The sequence below is a fragment of the Balearica regulorum genome, chromosome 11, assembly GCF_011004875.1.
Source record: "Balearica regulorum gibbericeps isolate bBalReg1 chromosome 11, bBalReg1.pri, whole genome shotgun sequence".
NCBI lineage: Eukaryota > Metazoa > Chordata > Aves > Gruiformes > Gruidae > Balearica > Balearica regulorum.
Genome location: NC_046194.1, coordinates 12,439,496 through 12,459,614, shown reverse-complemented (window position 1 = coordinate 12,459,614; position 20,119 = coordinate 12,439,496). Strand labels below are relative to the sequence as shown.

The following is a 20,119-nucleotide window of genomic DNA, read 5'->3' as shown; positions in this document are numbered from 1 at the left end:
CCTTTATCTCATCCCACATCCTCAGCGATGGTGGAATGATTATGTACCTCAGAGTCAAAGCTGCACCTGAGTCTTGCAGTGTGTGTTTAACAAGGAGAGCTCTGCAGGGACAATATATTTTGAGTGTGCCTTACTGTCAGCTTTCGCCTTCCCAGCCTCACTGTCGTGTGTCTCTGCAAAACCCCAAAGCTCAGCCAGCTCTGCCCAGCGCATCTCGCATCACCCTTCTTCTAGGATCCCTGTACTGCCATGCTGAATCTGTCCTTGTTTTCACTGCCTACTCCTTGCTGCGTTTTAACCTGTCTTCCTCCTCCCCCCTTCCCTGCATTTGTTTTCCTCTGCGTGCTGTTTTACTGCGATACAAACCTCGGCAATTCCAAGTTGCGGGCCAAACTTCCCTGCCCTCCCGGCAGACCTGGGATTCAGCCAGGCCTTGCCCCGAGGAGGCAGGTTGGCTGGAGCTGGGGTGTAGCGCACCCTTTGGGCTGCTGGCCACCTCCTTGCAGCGCCAGCGCTTACAGCACTAGCGCCTTGGAGAGCTCCCCCCTTCAACAGGTAGACGTTGGGAGCAGCCAGCCTTGCTCTGCTTGCCCTCCTGCGCGGAAAGGATGCCGGGGGCTGGGCTGCCGCGGTGCTGTGATGCTGGGGTTTGGCGGAGGTCCTCGGGGCATCGCTTGGGGTGGTGGCCCCAACCCGGGGCAGGGAGGAAGGCAGCAGCCCGTCCTCGCCGCCCGCGCTGCGGAGAGGGCAGCTCCGCACAAAGAAGGCGGGTAAACCCTCCTCCGGGGCGAGGGGAGGAGGAAGGCGGGGGGATGCTGCTTCCCTCCCTCCCTTTTTCCCTCCCTCGCCGCGGCCGGAGGAGCGCGCAGACGGCGGCTGGCAGCCCCGGCCGGGCGGCACGGCAGGCTCGGGGGCGCGCAGCCCCGCGGAGCGCTGCGGAGCGGGCTCCGGCCGCCTCCCGCTGGGGCAGCCGGCGCGGCGGTGAGTGCCTGCGGGGCGCGGCGGCGGTTCGCGTCCCTGCTCCCCCGGGTGTCCTCTCCTCTCCGCGCCTCCCCGGCGGCTGCACCGAGCGGCGAATGACCGCCCGGCTGGGGGGGGGGGGGGGGGCGCGGGGGGCACTGCGGACCCCCGGCCGGGGATGAGGCTCCCGGGTGCTGCGCCGCCCCCCGGCTATTGCTATTGTCTACGGGCCGATGAACAATAGGGTGGCAGCGGCCCGGCGGGGGAAGGGGGGCTCGGAGCGCGGCCGCGGGGTCGGAGCATCTCCGCTCCCGCAGCAACTCCGGAGCGTGTTGCTCAGGAGCAGAGCGGCCGCCCGAGCCGTGCCGCGGTCACCCCGCTGGGCACACCCGGGGCTCCAGTCCGCCCGCCTGGCACTGCCCGTTGGAGAACGGGGATAGGTGTAAGCAGCTGCGATGGAAAATGTCTGGACGAGGACAATAGTGAGCTCCGTTCCTAGAGCCGGACGGTGCATGCACAGGAAGGGCTGAGCGGGGAGAACGGTGTAGTAAAGCAAAGTCAAATTTCCCCCTGAATCCTGCAGCCAGGCCTAATGGGCACTGATGCTGTGTCGGGGTCGGGAGGAAAGGGGGGAGGAAAAGGAGTTTTGGGGGCTGCAGTCTCTGAGGCTGGTATGGGAGGAAAGGGAAAAGAGCCCCAGATCTTTCCTCCTCCCCCCAGAGTTACTAGGACTGAGATATAGATCATTAAAAAGGAGTCGCATAATGCAATTAAGCGTTAGGCAGTCCCCACTGCAACATTTAACCATTGTTCCTTGTTCTGCCTTCTGCCAGAACAATTCTCGTCTGGACAAGAGAAGTATAATTGAACAAATAGTTCATTTCCCTGGCCAATTGCAGCCGTAGTCTCTCCCCTAAATCTGCTGCTGACTGGCTGCAAACGCAGCAGCCTCCTCAGACAGGAATGGATAACCGGGACACTGGTGAGACTCCTGCTGTCATGTCCTAGCCGGCAACAGCAGCTCTGAGTGGCTGCTCACCTGAGTAGTTCTGATGGCAGCACCAGAGCAGGTTTGCTCCTTCACCTCTTGCTCCTCTTAGCTTTCTTGTGGGGAGTGTGAAGAAGAAAAATAACAGGTGGTGACGCAGGTCTAGCCTACAACTAGAAGATGGTACGTGTGGTTCAGGCAAGTCCTCTCCTTTATGTAGTCTGTCTCTCAACTTTCTCTTTACCCTGGAGGATAAAGGATTTCAGGCTGGTTTGAGGTGATGCTGTTTTGGTGGAGTTTGCCAGCCTGCCCTTCAGCTTGTGCCTGTGGCGGCTGGGTGCCTTGCAGCGCGTGCACGCACATGTACCAAGGCAGCAGTGCAAGCCTGATGCTCCTGCTCTTTTCTAAGAGAGCTCTGAGCAGGTGGAGGGGTTGCGGCTGCACCTGAGCCCTGGGGCACATGCTTGGCTGAAGGCTGCGTCCTTTCCCCTGGAATCTCCTCCTGGTTCACAGTGTGCAGCAGAGCTCAGGGCATGGGTATGCACAGATGCATTCTCTGCACCGCTGCAAGACACGCTCAGCACTGGGAGGCTGCTGCTTTTCCTTGCTTCTGGAGCTTCTTATCACAAGTCTGCATCATGCAGCTTTCCTCCTTCTGTTCTTTCTCCTTTCCTCTTTCTTCTTTGTCTGTAGACTGCCGCCTGTCCCACTTCAATCTCAGCTTCTCCTTCATCTTTTCCTGCTTAATCTGTTCTTTTACCTCAGTTTCTTTTTCTCTAAGTAGACCTTGTCTTCTTCAGCTTGCTCCTCTCAACACTGGAGAAACAGCCCAGCCCCTCATCTCAGTAGGAGTATTCCTGCCAGCTGGTTACAAAAAGTAGCACAATACCCAGGCTGAATGCTGTCATAATTACATACCCAGCCAGAGAGTGTAGTAAATAATCCTGCCTTTCAAGCTTTTGCCCAGTGGTGAGTCTTTTGCCACCTCCTTTGCCCATGGGCTAAATGTATAATACTTGGCTTGCATTTATTTATATTCTTGAAACACTAAGTCAGCGCAGTCCGTGCACAGATACATGGTATCAAAGTGGATGTACGTTGATGTCTTGCACCTTATACGTTTACTGTGCCTGTATGCATTGTGTGTCTGAATATGCGTCATACGGCTCTGCTCCTGGGTTCAGGCTTTGACAGTCGTGCTTGGCAAGTGCGAGGGCTGTCAGGGAAGGAACAATTGCTGAGGTGTGGATATTGTTCCATCAGTGAAGGAAAGATGGCTGTGGGGTGAAGGTCAAGAACACCAGCAAAAAGCACAGGGCTTGGCTAGCTGTGTTTGCGTTGGTTAGGGTGCTAGCTAGTTTTCCAAGGATTTGTGTGTACATACGATTGCAAACTGTGGGTACTGTCAGCACGATTGTATTTCCAGTTGTGCTTGTGAGCCTGAGTCTGTCTGCAGTTGCTTTGATTGTGAGTCAGTCTGTCTGCAGTTGCAGTAGCTGTGAATCAGTGTCTGCCTGTAATTATGTGGGTGAATCAGTGTTGGCTTGTTACACTTTGAGTGCAAATGGTTTCCTGTAGCGGTTGTGGGTGTGAATCACTCTACAGTCCCTCTGGATGTGTTTTTGAGTAGAGAGATGCAATACTGGGATTAATTTTGTTTTGATGAGGAAAAACTGTCTTGTGGCTTCTTGTTTTGAAAAATTAAAGCTGGGTTGGGAGTTGAGCACAGAGCTTGTTTCTCCATTACCAGCTTTCTACAGAAGAGATCCATATTAAGACTTGCTCCCAAGATTTCCATGTTAATCTGAACCTTTAATTTTTTTGCCTTGTGCCTCTGGTTCCAAGTGTCCTCTTCTGCTGGCATCTCTTGCAGAGCTGCAGACAACGCATTTGGTAACCATCATGTGTATCTGGTACCTTAGGTGTGTGGCAGATTCATGGGAAGGTTGTTTATGGCTTGTGCAGTGTGTGTGTTTATGGGGTGAGCCAATGTGTGCCTCTCAGGTAGGTAAGCACAAACATTTTCATGCTCATGAGTTGAAGACTGTGTGGTTCCTCTGCCATGTGCCTCTTGCTGTGAGTCAGTGCTGTTTCTCTAAGTAGATGGTAAACAGCAAGTTTGATTCAGGTAGGCAGAGGTACTGCTGTCTTGTTTTTGTTCTCCAATTCCTATAAACTGCTGTAGTAGCTTCTGGCCTTCAGCAGCATCTGTACGGCACAAAGCAGTGCTAAACTGAGAGGCAAGTTTGAGAAAGCTGGGCTATCTCAGATGATGGAAGCAGAGCACCCTCCTCAGTCCAGGCTAACAAACCAAGCCTTCCCCTGAGCTGGCTGGTGCAAGTAGAGCATGACGCTGGCAGGGCTGGACTGCTTCCAATACAGGCTGGCATGGGTGTCTCTGCCAGCATTGTGCAGTTTATGCATGCTTCCCAGTTAGCTCATTTCAGAACAAAGAGATGCAAGCAAGCAGTAGGACAAAGGTCTCGTGAAATACTACAGTGTCTTATTCCATCATTTTCAGGCTTCCAGATGACCCGTCTGCTCATTGCTGACCCTGCCCTCAAATAAAAAGATAGTTTTATTCAAAGTGACCCTCGTTTTTAGCTGAAGTGATTGAGAACTGAAGCAATACCTGCCCAAAAGGGACACAGGGCAGCATGTGCATTGCCTGCATTTATTGCTGCTGCTGCACTGAGTGCTTGCTGGCTGCCCATCTCTGCAGAGAGAGCTTGAAGCTTTACCCAAAGAAATACTAGAAGAGGCATAACAGTGATCACCACAAGGCTGGTGTGCTCACAGAGGACTGGTGACGGTTGGGCAGAGCACAGCCCGTGCAGTTTGGACGATTTTGGAATCCTTGAGAGGTGTCGAAGGACCTCTCCTGATACCTGAGTCCTGTTTTGCAGAGTCTCCAGCACAATGAGGAAGGGCTTTAAGGAGCTTCTTGTGCTGTCCAAGTGCACCTGACTTTGTGGATAAATATGCAGCCGTTGTAAGGTCACCTATAGTGCTGTGCTTGGCTGTGCTACTGTGCAGGTGGGTGGATGTGCTTGGCACCCACTAGGTCTAGATCTAGGTCTCTTCTCCCTGCATGGAAGTGCTTTTATCTGGGCTTTTGTACTGAGGCTGCCTCTACTTCCCAGTCTGTTTTCCAGGTGGCTTCCCAGCATCAGCTCCTCATTGCACATCCCTCCTTGAGATATCTGACTTGGCAAAGATGTGGAACAGCTGCAGGTCCTGGGGGCTGTGTGCTGAGTGGGAGCTGTAAGTGCTCAGCACTCCTTCAGCTGATGCCACAGGTGTAGGTGCATGGTATGTGGGTGTGCTGACCTAATGACACTGCAGGTACACAGCATCTCTGGGTGCAGTGATGGGGCATATATGTCCTTTGGGCTACTTCATGAATGCTGCCTGCACAGTGAGACTATTGCTAAGTGAATCAGATTGTTACCTTGGCTGTGCGTGTTCCAAGGAGGCAGTAATTTGGGAGAGATACTGACGTGCCTCACACAAATGTACCCAGGTGGGTTTATGGGCCTCTTCTTTCTTCATTCCCATTTTGATGCTTGTCTCCCCCTCTCTGGGCTGTTCTCCCAGATTTTTTTTTGCAAGCTTTACCTTTTGGTTTCCACCTCTGAAGCTCTATCTCTCTTTCCCTTGTCAGCAGTAAGCCTGTGCTAATCACTCTTTCCTAGGAAGGCATTTCAGAATATTTAATGGTTTCTAGAATAAGGATTTCTGAAAAGATCAAGCTCAGTATGCAACGTCAGGATGTCACCGAAATCTGGGAATAAACCTCATAACACCAATGTAGTGTTAAAAGGCAGGCATTCTTTATTGCAGCGCTGGATGCACGGGGGATAGCTCCACCCAACGTGCATGCCAGGTGATCACCAACACACAGGTTATGTAGGATCAAAACATACATATTCGTCATCTTTCTCAGAAAAGGCAGTCCTATGATAATCATTTCTTAGAATCCATTTCCATATTCTCCTCCCCATCACGCATGCTCAGTGATTTGAGTTGGTGGTCCTCAAGGGTCTCTGGTGGTCATCAGTGGTCTTGCACCCCTGTCCGCTGGATGACACCCTTCATGCAGGCATGCGCAGTATCCTTGTTGTAGGTGCACCTGTCCATAGCAACTTACTTCATAAGATTAATATCTCCAAACCTATTGTTCAGTTTGGTAGGGACTGTACATGGAACATAGCAGCATTGTACCTTGCCATGGTCAGTGAGTTTCATTACCTATTACCTTGGTTACAAACTAATTATCTCAACCTGATTCTATAGTTTCTGTTTCACAGCCCCTATCCTACAGTTACAAGGAGATACCCAATGTTAACATAGTTACTACGGTACCTTGCTGATCTGGAAGGTACCAGCACTTTTTTGGTTCCCAAACCCACCTCAGTAGGAGCAGGGGCTGGAACATTTTACTCTCTTGGGGAGAAGGAAGCTGTTCCAATTTCTCGTTCCTGCACATCCAGCAGGAAGGCTGTATTTCTCAGTACTGTTGTTATGCTATGATGCTCTGGAGATTGGGCAGACTGTGTGTGTTGGAGAGGAGTGGGTATGTTTATGATGCCTTTAGGTATGTGGATATAAAGAGACCTGCCAAAATCCAGAGTGCACAGAATTGTAAACCTCAAGTATTGCTGGATTCCAGCTGCAAAGTGTTAGCAGGGCTCCTTAGAAAATCTGCATTTGATTCAGCTGTGGAGGTTACCAGCAACTGCAGAATTAGTGATGAATATATTTACTAACTGTGCCATTAAGAAATGAGCAATGGACAGATGGAGGAAGGAAGTGCAGAGTTGCCTTGAACACGTATCATCCCTATAGGTTCCATCTTGCATAGGCGTAGAAGAGAACCAGAAGCTATAGGGTGATGTTCTTTTAACTTATGTGAAAGAGGAGTCAGTCTAAGGAGCTGTACCACTCTTTTCTGAGCTTAGAAATCTTTGCATTCAGCTTTTTCTTCACAGATACTACGCAGTTTCCTTTCAGCAAGACCTAGTAAGAGTTTTTAGGTTTTTTCTTCTCTGAGACTATTACCATCCAATTAACATTTCTAAACCCTCACTCGGTTACATACAGTTCAATGCATTTGCCTGCATGCTCCCTCCCCTTCCTAGAGGATCAGGGATCCCTGCAGGTATTCAGATTAAGACATTGACTGTTTCAGAGGCTTCCTGACTGTGAAGTGACAGCTGAATAGCATTTTATTTAAGCGCCTTCTGCAAGGACAGCACCAGTTTCAGGCTGGAGGAGCCTCAGTGTTACTTTTCCTGAGGCACACTAGTGGGTGTCTCCATTCCTTCCCTTTGCTGGAGATGGTGCTGGCGTGCTGAGGGACCCCTTCTTGCCTGCTCTACCATGAGCAGTAACAGCTATGGGGCAGACAGTCCTCTCCAAGAGCAACTCTTTCATGCTAAAATCTGAGGAGCTCAGTTACTGGGCTATTGAAACCAGGACTGGTTTTACAAACCTGCCAGGCCAGAAACCTTTTTATTAGAGAGGCGGTGTGGCCAGTAGCTATTGGGCTTCTAAAGCACTTGCACTGGCTGAGATTTTAGGAAGAGCCCCAGGAAGGGGGAGGGGTCATGCTGGAAGCTGTTTGTGCTGTTGGTGACCACACTAGGCTCTGACTATGGGGAGCTTTGGACAATCCCTTAAACTGTATGAAGGGTGAAACATGCTCCTCTGGAAAGCCTCCTTGCTTCCTCCAGAGACATGTTTCCTGCCCAGCAATAGGGTGATGAGCACCAGCACTGGAAGGGGTTTGGTCCTTCTGCTGCTCCCCCAGCACTGCCTGGCCAGCCCTGGCTCAATGTCACAAGGCTACCAGGGTTCATCACCAAAAGTTAAAGCCTCTGTGTTAATTGGGAATGTCAACCACAATCCTCAGGACTGCTTCTCAGTCCATGTCTTAAGTGTAAAGGAGCCAAAAACCAGGGAAAATGCCACACAGCCTCTTCTATCCAGCTCCCCAGGAAAAATACAATACAAGAACCAAAGGAAAGTGGTAGAAAACAGTGCCAAGCTATTTTCCATGCTGTGTTGTCCTTCCTTTGTCCATAATACAGCCATAGCAAACCAGCCATCCAAGTACACTCACACCTGATTTTGGGGGCATTCTCTGTGCCAGCAAACCAAGCCGTGGCTAGCAAAGTAATTACTTGGGCAAGCAGTGAAAAACAGATTTTTATCCAAGTGCAGGTATATAGAACCGGTTCTGATGCTTAAAATAAGGCTTAAGCATGTATTTAACTTTATTCAAGCAGCCCTGTTATCCTTGGCTAGCACCTTCCTTGACAGAACTATCCACAGTAGAAAATTAGTCTTTCATCTCTATATAATATTGAAGGAAAACTTGTGTGACAAGGTTTGGTGGAAATGTGGTTATTTAGAGCTTCTTGGCATAGACAAGGCAGGTCTTATACACATCTACATGGAAGGTGTAAGTGCTTCTGGCTTTTGTCACTGTTCCTGACCCTATCTCTTCTGAGTTACCTTGCTGCCTCATTTTCTGGTCTATTTCTTTAGCTGCTCTGTCCCACCTTTGGTGCGTAATCTCCCTAGCCCGTGGTCTCACTAAATCTAACAAAGATGGTCCAAAATGTTCTAGAGGAGTCAGAACAGTTCCTGCAGAGCCAGGAGGCATCTGCTGCAAAACCAACAGGTCCTTGTTTGTGTGGATATCCCCTGGTCAAAAAATGCTGTCAGTGCAAATTCTGCCAAAATAAACTATTCAGCAGTTGAATGGGAAAGTGTTGATTTCAATGAAATTTTTCAATGGTGGTGTGGGGAGGGGAGAGGAAAGCAAGCAATATTTTTTTTTTTGCTTTTGGCTAGTGTTTGAAATTGCCTTAGAAAAAAAATTTCAATTAAATCCTATTGTATAATATGCAAGTTTAAGTGAAATGAAAGAGAAAAGTTGAAAGGAAATCTGTTGAGGAGCTGCTAATTGAAGGAGTTTTGAATTTGCCTTGTAAGAAACATCAACATTTTAGCTGTCATCATTGTGATTTGGAACGAGTCTCCCCCAACTGTTGGAATTTCCCACAGAACAGATGTTCAGCCTCTTAATTTGTGCTTCATCAGCAAATACTTGAATTTCCAAGGACCGTGTGTCCCTTCTCAGCTAGAGGGGTAGCAGGAGCCAGAGGAGCCATCCTGAATCAGGGCTTGTCTCACCAGAGGTGTAGCTGTGCCCATGCCAGAAGGGTCCTGCAGCCTCCGGTAAGCGTGTGCTCCTTTGGTGCGAAGGCTGTGCTTCCCTAGGTAGCATCCTGATTAAACAAGGCTTGAGCACACCGACAAATGCTCACATGCACTAAATTAATCCATGCACTGATATTTGCAAGGATTTTAAGTGAGTGATGGAGAGGAAGATAATGGTAACGTGTCTGAAGTATGCTCTACGCAAGGCAATACTAGGGCCCAATGCTAATTTTTTTCCTGTGCCTGCCATTAGTGAATATCTTGCCAGAACAAAAGCTGAGGTGGGTGGATAGTAGTGTCTGTCTCTTATCTTCTGCCTGCATGGCAGCTCATGTCCTCCTATAGCTGTACTGAGCTAAAAAGCAAGGATCAGGCACAGCATCCACACATCATAGGGCCAAAGGTGGTGTGGGGTGACCAGGGGTAGCTAAAATACAGAATGGTGGTATGACGCAGCCTGGTCCTGTGTCCTTTCTTCTCTTCCAGTTGTCTGTGGCAGGGGTAGCCAGATGCACATCCCAGCACATCCATGCTATACATGATCTCCAGGTGTTTCCATCCTGCTTGGCTGAGCTCTCTGCTCTCTCTGCATGGGATTTCTGCTGAGGGTTCCCGTCTCTTATGTCCATGTACAGAAACTCCTGGTCCTTGGTAGCCCTTGCATAGGCTTATCTGCCCCCTTCATTCTGGGGCAACCCTCTGCTAGTTGAGAAATGCCATTCAGGTGTGGTGGGGTTTGGCTTTCAACCTAGCATCTCCTTCACTGCTGGAAGGAGCTGCTTGAGGCTCTGCAATGTTGGTGTGCCTATTGAGTGGGGAAATCCAGAACTCAGATTTGGCTGGCAACAACATATTGCCCTGGTTTCTGCAGGGTGTGGTTGAAGTGAGCTTTCATTATGGCTTAGGGGGCTCACACTGGCCGGTTGTCCCTGGCTGCCACGGTGCCTCTGCTGGGCTGAATCCCGTGTGTGCCAGACATGAGGTGTCGTGTTGGGGAGACGTCACGACAAGCTGTATTTATACAGGCTGTTGCTTGGCAGTGCTGTTCCAAGGTGCATCAACATAATGAGAATCAGAAAAGGGGAAGGCAGTTAAATGTGCAATAACATCACAATAAAAGTAAAACTGAGCATTAATGAAATATCTGAGTACATTAAGTGCGGTACAGTTGAACACTCCCACTACCTCAGGCCTCAGTGTCCAAACTTAATTTCTGGCAGTGTCATTACCAGAATTAAATAAGGGCCTGACTGTCCAGAAAAAGATGTTTGGGAAAAAAAAAATGGGTCTTGAGACTTTGCAAGTGGTTCTGCTGTGTGGGTGTCCCCAAGGCAGCACAGGTAGCGGGGGGAGCTGGGAACTGCTGCAAGGCAAGGGTGGTGACTGAGAGCACGGGGTGAGGAGGAGGAAGCAATGGGTGGAAGAAGAATCAGTGTGGTCATTTTGGAACTGGAGCTATGCGCTTGGTGCCAGGTGCTGAAGCACCTGGGGAGCTGCTGGATGTGCTGTGAACGTGGGGTGAGGGTTTGTATGTGCATGTACATGCTTGGCTCTGACCCCATGCTGCAACTTCCCCAGGGCCAGCAGTGCTGCAGGGGATGCTGCTGCCTTTGATCCCTGGGGGGGTCTCTGGGACTTCAAATACAGGATCCCAGAAATACTGACTGCTGGCCAACAAGGATGAAGTGCTGGGAAAAACTGAACTAAGCTGATGGCTTTCCTCCTAGTAAATAAAATCTCTTTTTTCTTCTCTCCTTCCCCTCTGCGCCCACCCTTGCAGGTTTTGGAGGCTTGCTTGCTGGTCGCCACGTGCTGACGCCATGGCACTGAGGCTCCTGGGAATGGCATCGCTCTCTCTCATTAGCCTTGGAGTCCTAGTCCTGGTTTTGGCTCTCCCTGCTGATGCTGGGTAAGGTGGTGAGCACTGAGGCTGTTGGCCAAGGCTGCAATCCTCTTACTGTACTTAAATATCCCAGGGCCAGTACCTGTGTGAAGTAGTCCAGGGCAAAGCACAAAAAAGTGTCTCCACTGTGTTTGACCCTCCCCTTGCCCCTGTCCCTGTGCCTTTCACCAGCAGACTTTTCAGTCCCTCGTAGCTGAGCTGACTGATTACATTAGCATTATTTGAGGTGCTCTCACTAAGGACAGCTGTCAGCATTCTTTTGCAACAAAACCAGTTTTCAGATTTGGCCACTGCACAATTCACTCTGGGCAAGGACTTGGCTTGGATGAGTTTTAACCTGAAAGAGAGACTCCCCCCACCCCCATTTTTTTAATACTCTTTTAAAGAAAAGAAAATTAAACTGCTTCAGCTGTTTGGCTGTTTGTAGTACAATGACCCACAAGCAGCACACCTGATCTGCTGTATCACAGGGAGGCTCTGGCCAGCCCTGGCTGGGCACGCTGCTCGCCCTTGGCCTGGGTTGGTGCCGCTGGGTGTGCAGGCTCCGGCTGTCCCAGCACAGAGAACGCTGCCACCAGCCTCACCTTCCCAGCCTCTGGGAGCCGTTAGAAGAAGACGAAAGCCTGTTAATCCGTGACAGGTTCTGCAGCCCTCCTCTGCATCCTGCCGGAGCCTCTACTGAGGCTTGATGAGCTCAGAGAACCCTTTGAGGAAGGGAGGCAGAGACACCCCCAGCACAGCCTGCCAGCCGTGGGGAGGGAGAAGGTCTGCACAGAGGGAGAGAAATGCAAATAATACATGACTTCTATAAAAAATTTAGAAAAGCCTTTAGAATGCCAGGTACGGACACTGAAATGCTGTCTGCTGAGTTACAAGTCCAGCAGCGATCAAGGATTTTCATGCATGAGAAAATGTCAGTGCTGCCTCTCCTACTTCACCCACACACCTCTCTGCTCCTACCCTGTCCTGCCCACACCACTTCATCTGCTTGGATCTCACTTTGCATAAGCAAATGCATCCCGAGCATGCCTTGACATGTAGATGCTGACCCTCATATCGATGTACGGCTGCCTGCCCCTGTCTAGGCACAGGCAGCTCCAGGCACTGGCCTCTCACCTTCCCCTCCAGCCCGCTGGGGCTGGGTCCCTGTCCCCATCTTGGCTGCAGGGGCGTGTCAGCAGCCCCTGTGCCTGCAGCCCTGCCTCTGCCTTCCCCCCTCGGCCCCATCACATTTTCACTGATGCTGCTGCCGCTGCTCCCTCACTGCCTGCCACGTGGGTATCGCTCTGGTCTGCAGGAGGATTTGTTTCCTAAATTGCATACGAGGGGACCCTTGTTTGGAGGTTAGCATGCCAATGTGGCAGCCAGCTCTCCAGAGAGCATGAGCTAAGGGACAGATGGTGAGGTAATGACTTTTCCTCAAGCCTATCCTAATTAAATTTGCTGTAAACCTCTGTCTTCCCTGCCTAAAGGCTTTTAGTTATTTTAAAACCATGATCCCCATACCTCTTTGTAGTTCCTTAGAGTTCTTCACGGGGGCTTTGAGACAGATAAATGAGACTTGGGCAGCTTTAGCTTTATGTTAAGGTTAACCTAACCAGACCTCAGCTGGAATGGAGAATTAGCCCAAATCAGGTGCCAGGCCGAGGTGCTGCTGGCTCTCCCCTGTCTGCACCTTTCCCTTGCCCTGCCTGCGCCATTCTTTCCCTGGCACCTACTAAGTGAATCCCACACTGCTCACACTGAAGTCAAAATCTCAAATGTCAGGCTAAGTAAAACAGGTTCAAAATTTGTAAACTCATTTTTCCCATCACCGCTGAGCCTCCACCAGGAGTTCCTTCACAAAAATCTGTCCTCTTGCTCTTTATATCACAGGTAATTTTTAAAGATAGCTTATAAAACATTAATGAATGAGCTTTCATGAGCATGATAGCTATTCATAAGTTATAGATGCTTATATACCCATCAGCAGACACCGGTACAGATTGCTTTTAACCATGACATCTATTGGAAGCTGGTACAATTGAAACCTCATTAATAACAGTAGGCATTTGTTAAATTCCTCAAAATTCTACTTACCTGCAGGGAGTTCAGCTATTTCAAACATTTAAAGTCCAGATGAAAAGCCAAAACCAGTGTTTTGATTCAAATGGGAAGTCTTCAAGGCTGTGATGCAGTTCATAGTATCAGTGGTGTTTTCATGCTTTGGATCTGACAGGTTGCATTAGGGCTGGATGGGTGTTTTCCCAACCATGTCTCCTCCTCCCATCCCCCATACCCTATGGGAACTGCAGTTTAAGCACTTTATTACTCTCGTTGGGCTCTTGTAGGCTGAGCTTCCTGGCTTGACCATTTCTCCCATGATAGCAGGTATTGGTTTGCTAAAAAACAGAGGCCAAGCAGCCTTGTGAGAAGTGGGATCCAATCCCTGGAGAAGCAAACCTCAAGCACTTGAAATACAATTTCCTGGAGTGTTTGGTCATTGATGCCAACACAAATTAATGTCAAAATTGCCCAAAATGGAATATTTCAATTAGCTGCAGCATGCTGAATAGTATTGATTCAGCCTCACTTTAAAAATACCCATACACTGCTCTCAATTTTTCTTCTTTGGCTAGAACATACTTTTTGCTATTCTTTTATCTTACAGAAGGTGGTTTTCTGTTGGGAGAACATTTTGATAGAAAACCCCAAAGCCAGCTCTGCTACTTGTCATCCTATTGACAGAGTATTTACAAAACAGACCAGTAGTGTCAGGGTACCTAGTCTAACCAGATGGGATGCAGCAGGATTAAGCTTTGAACTTCTTAAATTCGTCTTTCTGTGGTTTTTTTTCCCCAATTACTTCCTGATGCAAGCTTAAACCAGTGGCTGCAACACATCAACTGGAGCAAATGAGGCTGGGGAGGAGAAGGAGAGTGGGACAGAAGTATTAGAAAGCAACAATTTAGGGGCTTCTTTTCCCCAGTTGGGGGGGAGTGGGACCCTGCTTCAGAGGGTCATAGGTGCCCTCCCTGGTAATTGCACCCACATCTTGCAACACCAGTGTCTCTCTAGTTTGCTACATTCGTGGTCTTCATCTGGGCAGTGATCACTAGTCACTTATCTCTCCAGTTAGTGGCACGGGGCTGATTTGCCAGTCCGGGCTGCCCCGCTCCCAAGGGGCTCCTGGTGCTGCTGCTGAGCATCCCTCTGCTTCAGCAGCCTTTTCTCCCCCGACCTGGTTGCGCTTCCTCAGCCATGCTGCTGCCTGTCTGTGCCTCTTCATCTTTTTTTGGTCTCATTGGTGTCTTTTATTTTCTCGTCCATCTTCCTTGCAATCTCTGCATCTCTATAGATTTTTCTTTTGGTTTTCTGTAACTTAATTTTCTGCCTTTCCATTTGTTTTGGTCCTAACAGCTATTTCTGCTGGGGAAAGCTGTGCTTGGAGCCACAGCACCAGTACTCTGTGTTGTCTGAAATCTCTTTTGGATACAGTCAGTTTCAGAGGGATTCACAGGCTCCTTTTCTGTTGATTGAAAGGGAGACACAAAATGCAAAATGTATTATTTGAGCCCCTTGAGCCTGCAAAACTGCGTTGAAGATTTGTTTGGTGAGATGAGTTTTGTTTGAGAAATTTACTACTTATTTTATTCCACCTGGGGCAGAAAATGCCCTGAGGAAATCATCTTATTTGGGGGCTTCCAGGCTTCTTGCATTGAGCAGAGATAGGAACATGAAAAATCATTTGGTTTATAAACAGGGAAAGCTCAACAAACCACAGAAATGATTCATGAAGAGTTTTAATGATAGACTCAGGCTTCAAGTCTGCTTTACTGAATTCCTACTTTTCTGCCTCCCTTCCCTCTTCAGGAGCAAAGAACTTTGAAATAGCTCTATATGGTAAATAACTGGCATCGCTTCTTCCATGCTGCCTATAAGGAGATACTGGCACTTGAGTAACGGAGCTTCCCACAGCCTCTTTTCATAAAAATGCCCTTCTTAGGGGCAAGGCAAAGGATGCTGGGGCAGGGGAAGGCTCCTGAAAAAACAGGACTCCTAAACCGCTACCCATGGTGCTGCTGGCCCTGAGCATGGAAGGGTGGGGAGGGGGCAGTGGGGATGCCTCAGCTTCCACAGTGAGAGCTGCGGTGGCAGAGGCCAGAGGGGAGATGATTCGAGATGCCCTTGTGGGGAGTTCCTGCAAGCACATCACCTTATCAACAGGCATGCCCCATCCTGCAGCTCAGGGCCCCACTGCAGCACAGGCTGAACCCAACACCCCTTCATTTCCAGTAACTGTTCAGAGTGTGTAAAGAGTAGGTTTCTCTTCTGATGATGTTTTATCCTCTTTTTTTCCCCCGTGTGCCAGGCTTTCTCAGAAGCATGTTTCAGACGTCGTCGATGACAGCAAAGATAACATCACCATTTTCACCCGCATCCTGGACAGGCTATTGGATGGATATGACAACCGTCTAAGACCTGGACTTGGAGGTTAGTTGGGTGGAGAGAAGATGTATAGCTACAGCTGTGTAGCTTTAGAAATGAGAGGCCTGCACAGATGACATTAAAAAGTCTGCTGCTGTCGGGAGGGAGAGGCTGGTTCAGTGCCAGAGTCGGTCTGTTGCTGGTTTCCCCTATTTTGAGTCCATGCTATCTTGTTGTTTGATAGTTTGTTTGATGAGAGGTGCAAGTCTCTGACTGCTGTGGTCTTCTATGACATTACATTCATAGGCCTGTAGATGGAGCAAATATGATTAAACTTACTTCTGCTACTTTTATAGACATTACCGTTTCAGAAGTAATGATACTACCAGTTTGCAGGACCTTCACTCATGTTGGTGTTGCTTTTAGTCAGTGGACTTCTCTACAGAGCCTCTATCTCGACATCTCAGTTATTTCCAATATGGGTTCCTATGTGACAAGCTCTTTGTGTGCCAGTCTGGGCACTGGGCAGTCAGCTGGGCTATGCTCTCTCTTGAGCTGCTTTTAACACCACTGCCATTATAGCTACTGCTCCTGAGTTTCTTTCCAAGCACACACAGATGTTTAAGGTGCTTTAGAAAGCAAAGCATGGTAGTCACCTTCCTCCCAATCCTTACGGCATACATTTACTGTGATGTAAGGATGCAGAAGCAAGGGGGGAGATTGTGTGGGGAAGACATGAGCTTTCTTGGTGAGATGAGGGAGACTTGAGCCTGTGTGATTTCTTGGTGTGTTGTTGCCGAGGGGCATTGCTGTGGCGGAGAAGATGACTCCTCTCAGGTACCCGCGACTGTGTGCCACAGGGGCCACTGAAGGTGCTCTGAGCTCTCCTGCAAAGGTATGCTGCTGGACCATGACTCCCACCCAAAGCTGGAGTCACCGTGTTCTCCCCTGTTCCCTGAAGGCCCAAGGGAGCTGCCAAGGGAGGCTGGAAACAAGCCTTCCTGAACTCTTGCATACTGATGAGGGCTCCGGTGATACAGTGCTAGCCTGGAAATGTACCCTGCGTTTTTCAGAGCAGCCTCATTGTCTCTTCCCAGCCCCATGTCCACCTCTGTGCCATGGCCCTCTGCCCTGCACCTGTCCAGGAGTAATTTGATCCCAAGCAGAGACCATGCAAAATTTGGGGAAGAAGGGTTTCTCCAGTGAGCATCCTCACCTCTGACGGGCTGCCACACTGCAGAACCCAGACCAGGAAAGGGTTACTGTGTCTGCATAAGCCATCCATCAGGTTTATTGCTTTTGTTGCTTGTTTCTTTCCCCCAGAATTAACTGCGGTCCACTAATAGCTTTTTTTCCTTAAGTCTCCCCGATGTCTGTATTGATTTAACTGAAACGAATTCTGTAAGGGACTGAGGGGGCATTTATGTTCACTGTAGGCTCAGTTGCAGACAACCCTATGCAAAGTATTAACAAGAGGACTCCCAGGAGCCCCTTGCTGGGGAAGTTAAGACCTTCTTGGGAACATCTCTGCTCTGTTGCTTTAGATCCTTTAATAGACGTACTTAACATAATAAATTGCCTTTGCCCGAACCAGACATTGCATGTGTAGACTGCTTTCACCTCTGATTTCCCCACATGGAGCACTCTCACGGACCCAGACGGGAGGTTTTGACAAGGGCTACAGGATTGGGGGCTCTTGGTTGGCAATGAGGTTGTCCTCATGTGTGTGTGTATGGGCAGCCTGGTGAGCCAGGTTCTCCCCACTTTCAGCTGTACCTGTTTTCCCCCAAGTCTTGGCTTTTATTCCTTGGAGGTCTGTCAGGCGCTGTTATCAGGAAGAGCATTAGACGGAAAGACCTTTCCCCCTGCCGCTGGTGGCCAGAGAAGCAGAAATGGCCCTGCTGGCAGACTCCAAAATTATGGGTTAATCAAATAACCTGGGGGTGATAGTCAGCAAGAGATGGGCTCCTGCTGTCCTAGGTTATGTGAGATCTGTGAAAGGGATTGCTTTGCTTCAAATCAGCACTGTGATTCAGTGACTTACAAGGTACGTTGGTTTTCCTGTGAGATAGGACTGGGCAGTGCCTGTAGACCCAGCACTGGCTCTCTCCATTTCCCTCACAAATATTGCTTTTCTGAAGATGTCAGGCAAGAGCATCCATTAGGATCATAGGATCATAAGATATCCTGAGTTGGAAGGGACCCATAAGGATCATTGAGTCCAACTCCTGGCTCCACACAGGACCAGCCGAATCAGAGCATATGACTGAGAGCGTCATCCAGACACTTCTTGAACTCAGTCAAGCTCGGTGCTGTGACCACTTCCCTGGGGATCCTGTTCCAGTGCCCAACCACCCTCTCAGTGAAGAATCTTTTCCTAATATCCAACCTAAACCTCCCCCGTCACAGCTTCATTCCGTTCCCATGGGCTCTATCACTGGTCACCAGAGGGAGGAGATCAGCACCTGCCCCTTCTCCCCCTTGTGAGGAAGCTGTAGGCTGTGATGAGATCTCCCCTCAGAGAGCACCATGCAGTCCTGCTTTGGTGTCCGTGGAAAGGGTAGATGTTGTGGTATTGAGCCCACGCACAGCCTAATGGAATGATGGACTGGCCTAAATTGTGTGTAACTGGGAAGCAGGACAGGCAGACTCCCTTCTTGGCCTTAGTTTCCCTGCTCTGTATGAGATGGATCCCCCTGAAAACACTGGGTTGAGATACAAAGGGCTGAGCAGGGTGCAGAGTTGCAGCACCTCTCAGGGCTGCACAGTGCTGCGTGTGCCCAGGTGCCTGTCCCCCACCTTCAGCAGAACCGTTTCCTTGTGCGCCAGGAACTGAGCAATGTTTGTTTAGGCTTTGGGAAAAAAGACTGTGTAAGCAACAGAGTGTTGATGTGATGACTTTTCCCCTCAAGATAGCCTCTTTGTATTTATTTTCTTATCCCCTCTGTTTTCACCATCTGCTGCCACCCACTCTAATAGCTCCAATGCCAGAGCTCCTTTTCCTACTAGGATGCTGCAGACACAAACTGAAGCAAACCAGTGCTGAGGCTGCTCAGGAGTGGCCAGTGCTGCAGAGCCAGGCTCCAGGCGAGGGAGGTCCTGTGCGCTGCTGCTGCTCCCACCCCCAGGACGTGGCTGAGGATATCCTCTCCTGCAAGGAGTTCTTGCAGTCATGACAGCAGGTAGAGGTTTGTGAGCACACTCCAGGCTAACTTAGAAGAGGAGAGGTGGGGAGAGATGGTGGCTGTCAGATGCCTCTTTCTGCAGGAACGCCCCGTAGCACTGCGGACATGACCATTGGTGTCACAGAGAAGTCTTACGTGTCTGATAGGAGCTTTCTCCATGTCTCTGCCAGGTGAGCTGGGGCTGGCTCACTCTTAGGAACAGAGCTGAGCCTTTTTTTTTGGCAACATGACCACTGAAATATAGTCTGGGCTTGGGGAAGGGGTAACTGCATAAATAGATGGTTACAGGACTCAGCGTGGGGGAAGAGAGGAAGGCAATGTCAGCAGATAACCTGTGTTTCCCCTGGGAAAACACAGGGCAGATTGGTTATTAAGTCAGAAGAGGAACAGAAATGGACCCTGAGGGGATGGATACATCTGTTGTCATGGCCAACCTTGCAGGATAAGAAATCTCCCACTGAGAGTTTCTATTGACAGCACTGGCTTCCACTCCTGGACTGGAGCTGTGCAATCATACAGATCCTCTGCCCAGCCCCATGAGGGCTATGGTGAGGGCCACCTATTTATAGCTCTCAAATTCTCTTTGCTGGGACTGCCTGCAGAGCTGGCACATGGAAAGGCCTCAGTTTTGAACCTGGAGCTTGCCTTGCTTGCAAGAGTAGGAGAGAGGAGATGTGGCCATGAGAAAGAGGTATGTCATGACTGACAAAGGGAGAGACATCCTATACCCAAAAAGAAGAGATGCTCAAGGAGTGTCATGTGAGCAATAGGACCATGAGTGATCCTCCAAGAATGACTGATGCACAAAAATACCCTGTATATCCTTGTGCTGCTTACTGTGAAGAGTGATGGAAGTTCTGCAATCCTTACACAGCCAGTGTGATGCCCAGCACAGTTACCATGAGAGGGGATGTGGTGGTTGGGTTGTTTGAGGTTCAGTGATGGTTCCTGTTTGGCTGTACCTCCTGCAGCCTTATGTCCTAACTGGGTCCATTGTGCTGCAACCAAAATACAACCATCTTGTGAATGCCTGGGAGGGACAGAGAGGAGGTTTCCAGACTTGCCCCAGCCTTTTGCTTCCTTACAGCCTTGAGAATCATTTTAACATGCTTTAGAAATACAAAGCTATTGGGGAGCACCTTACTACTCAGGGAGGAGGCACGTGGGGCCTTTCCGTAGCTGTTTGCAAAACAGGATAGGGATTTCTTCCAGCTCAGCCAGAGACTGTCTGCTTCATGAGGGCTGGGGGTGTGTCTGAGGTGCTATTTGGTGTAAGGATGAGGAACCCAGAGGGCATCTGGAGTAGTGGTGGACGAACTCTCTGTATCAGGTGGTCAGGGGAAGCCTGTGCTCCAGAAAACTGTTGGTCTTTGTCATGGATTAACCCCAGCCGGCAGCTAAGCCCCATGCAGCCATTTGGTCACCACCACCACCCCACCCCACCCC

The 20,119-nt window shown here is 49.6% G+C and overlaps 1 protein-coding gene across 1 annotated transcript in view; it reads left to right on the top strand.

The window, feature by feature from the left end:
- Positions 1-851: 851 nt before the first annotated feature.
- Positions 852-20,119, top strand: part of LOC104639917 (gamma-aminobutyric acid receptor subunit alpha-3) — a 90,520-nt gene continuing 71,252 nt past the window's right edge. The window contains exons 1-3 of the mRNA XM_075763418.1: positions 852-981; positions 10,959-11,087; positions 15,433-15,554. Of these exons, the coding sequence (XP_075619533.1) occupies positions 10,999-11,087; positions 15,433-15,554 (211 nt within the window). The 5' untranslated portion in view covers positions 852-981; positions 10,959-10,998. The remainder of the gene's footprint in view (positions 982-10,958; positions 11,088-15,432; positions 15,555-20,119) is intronic.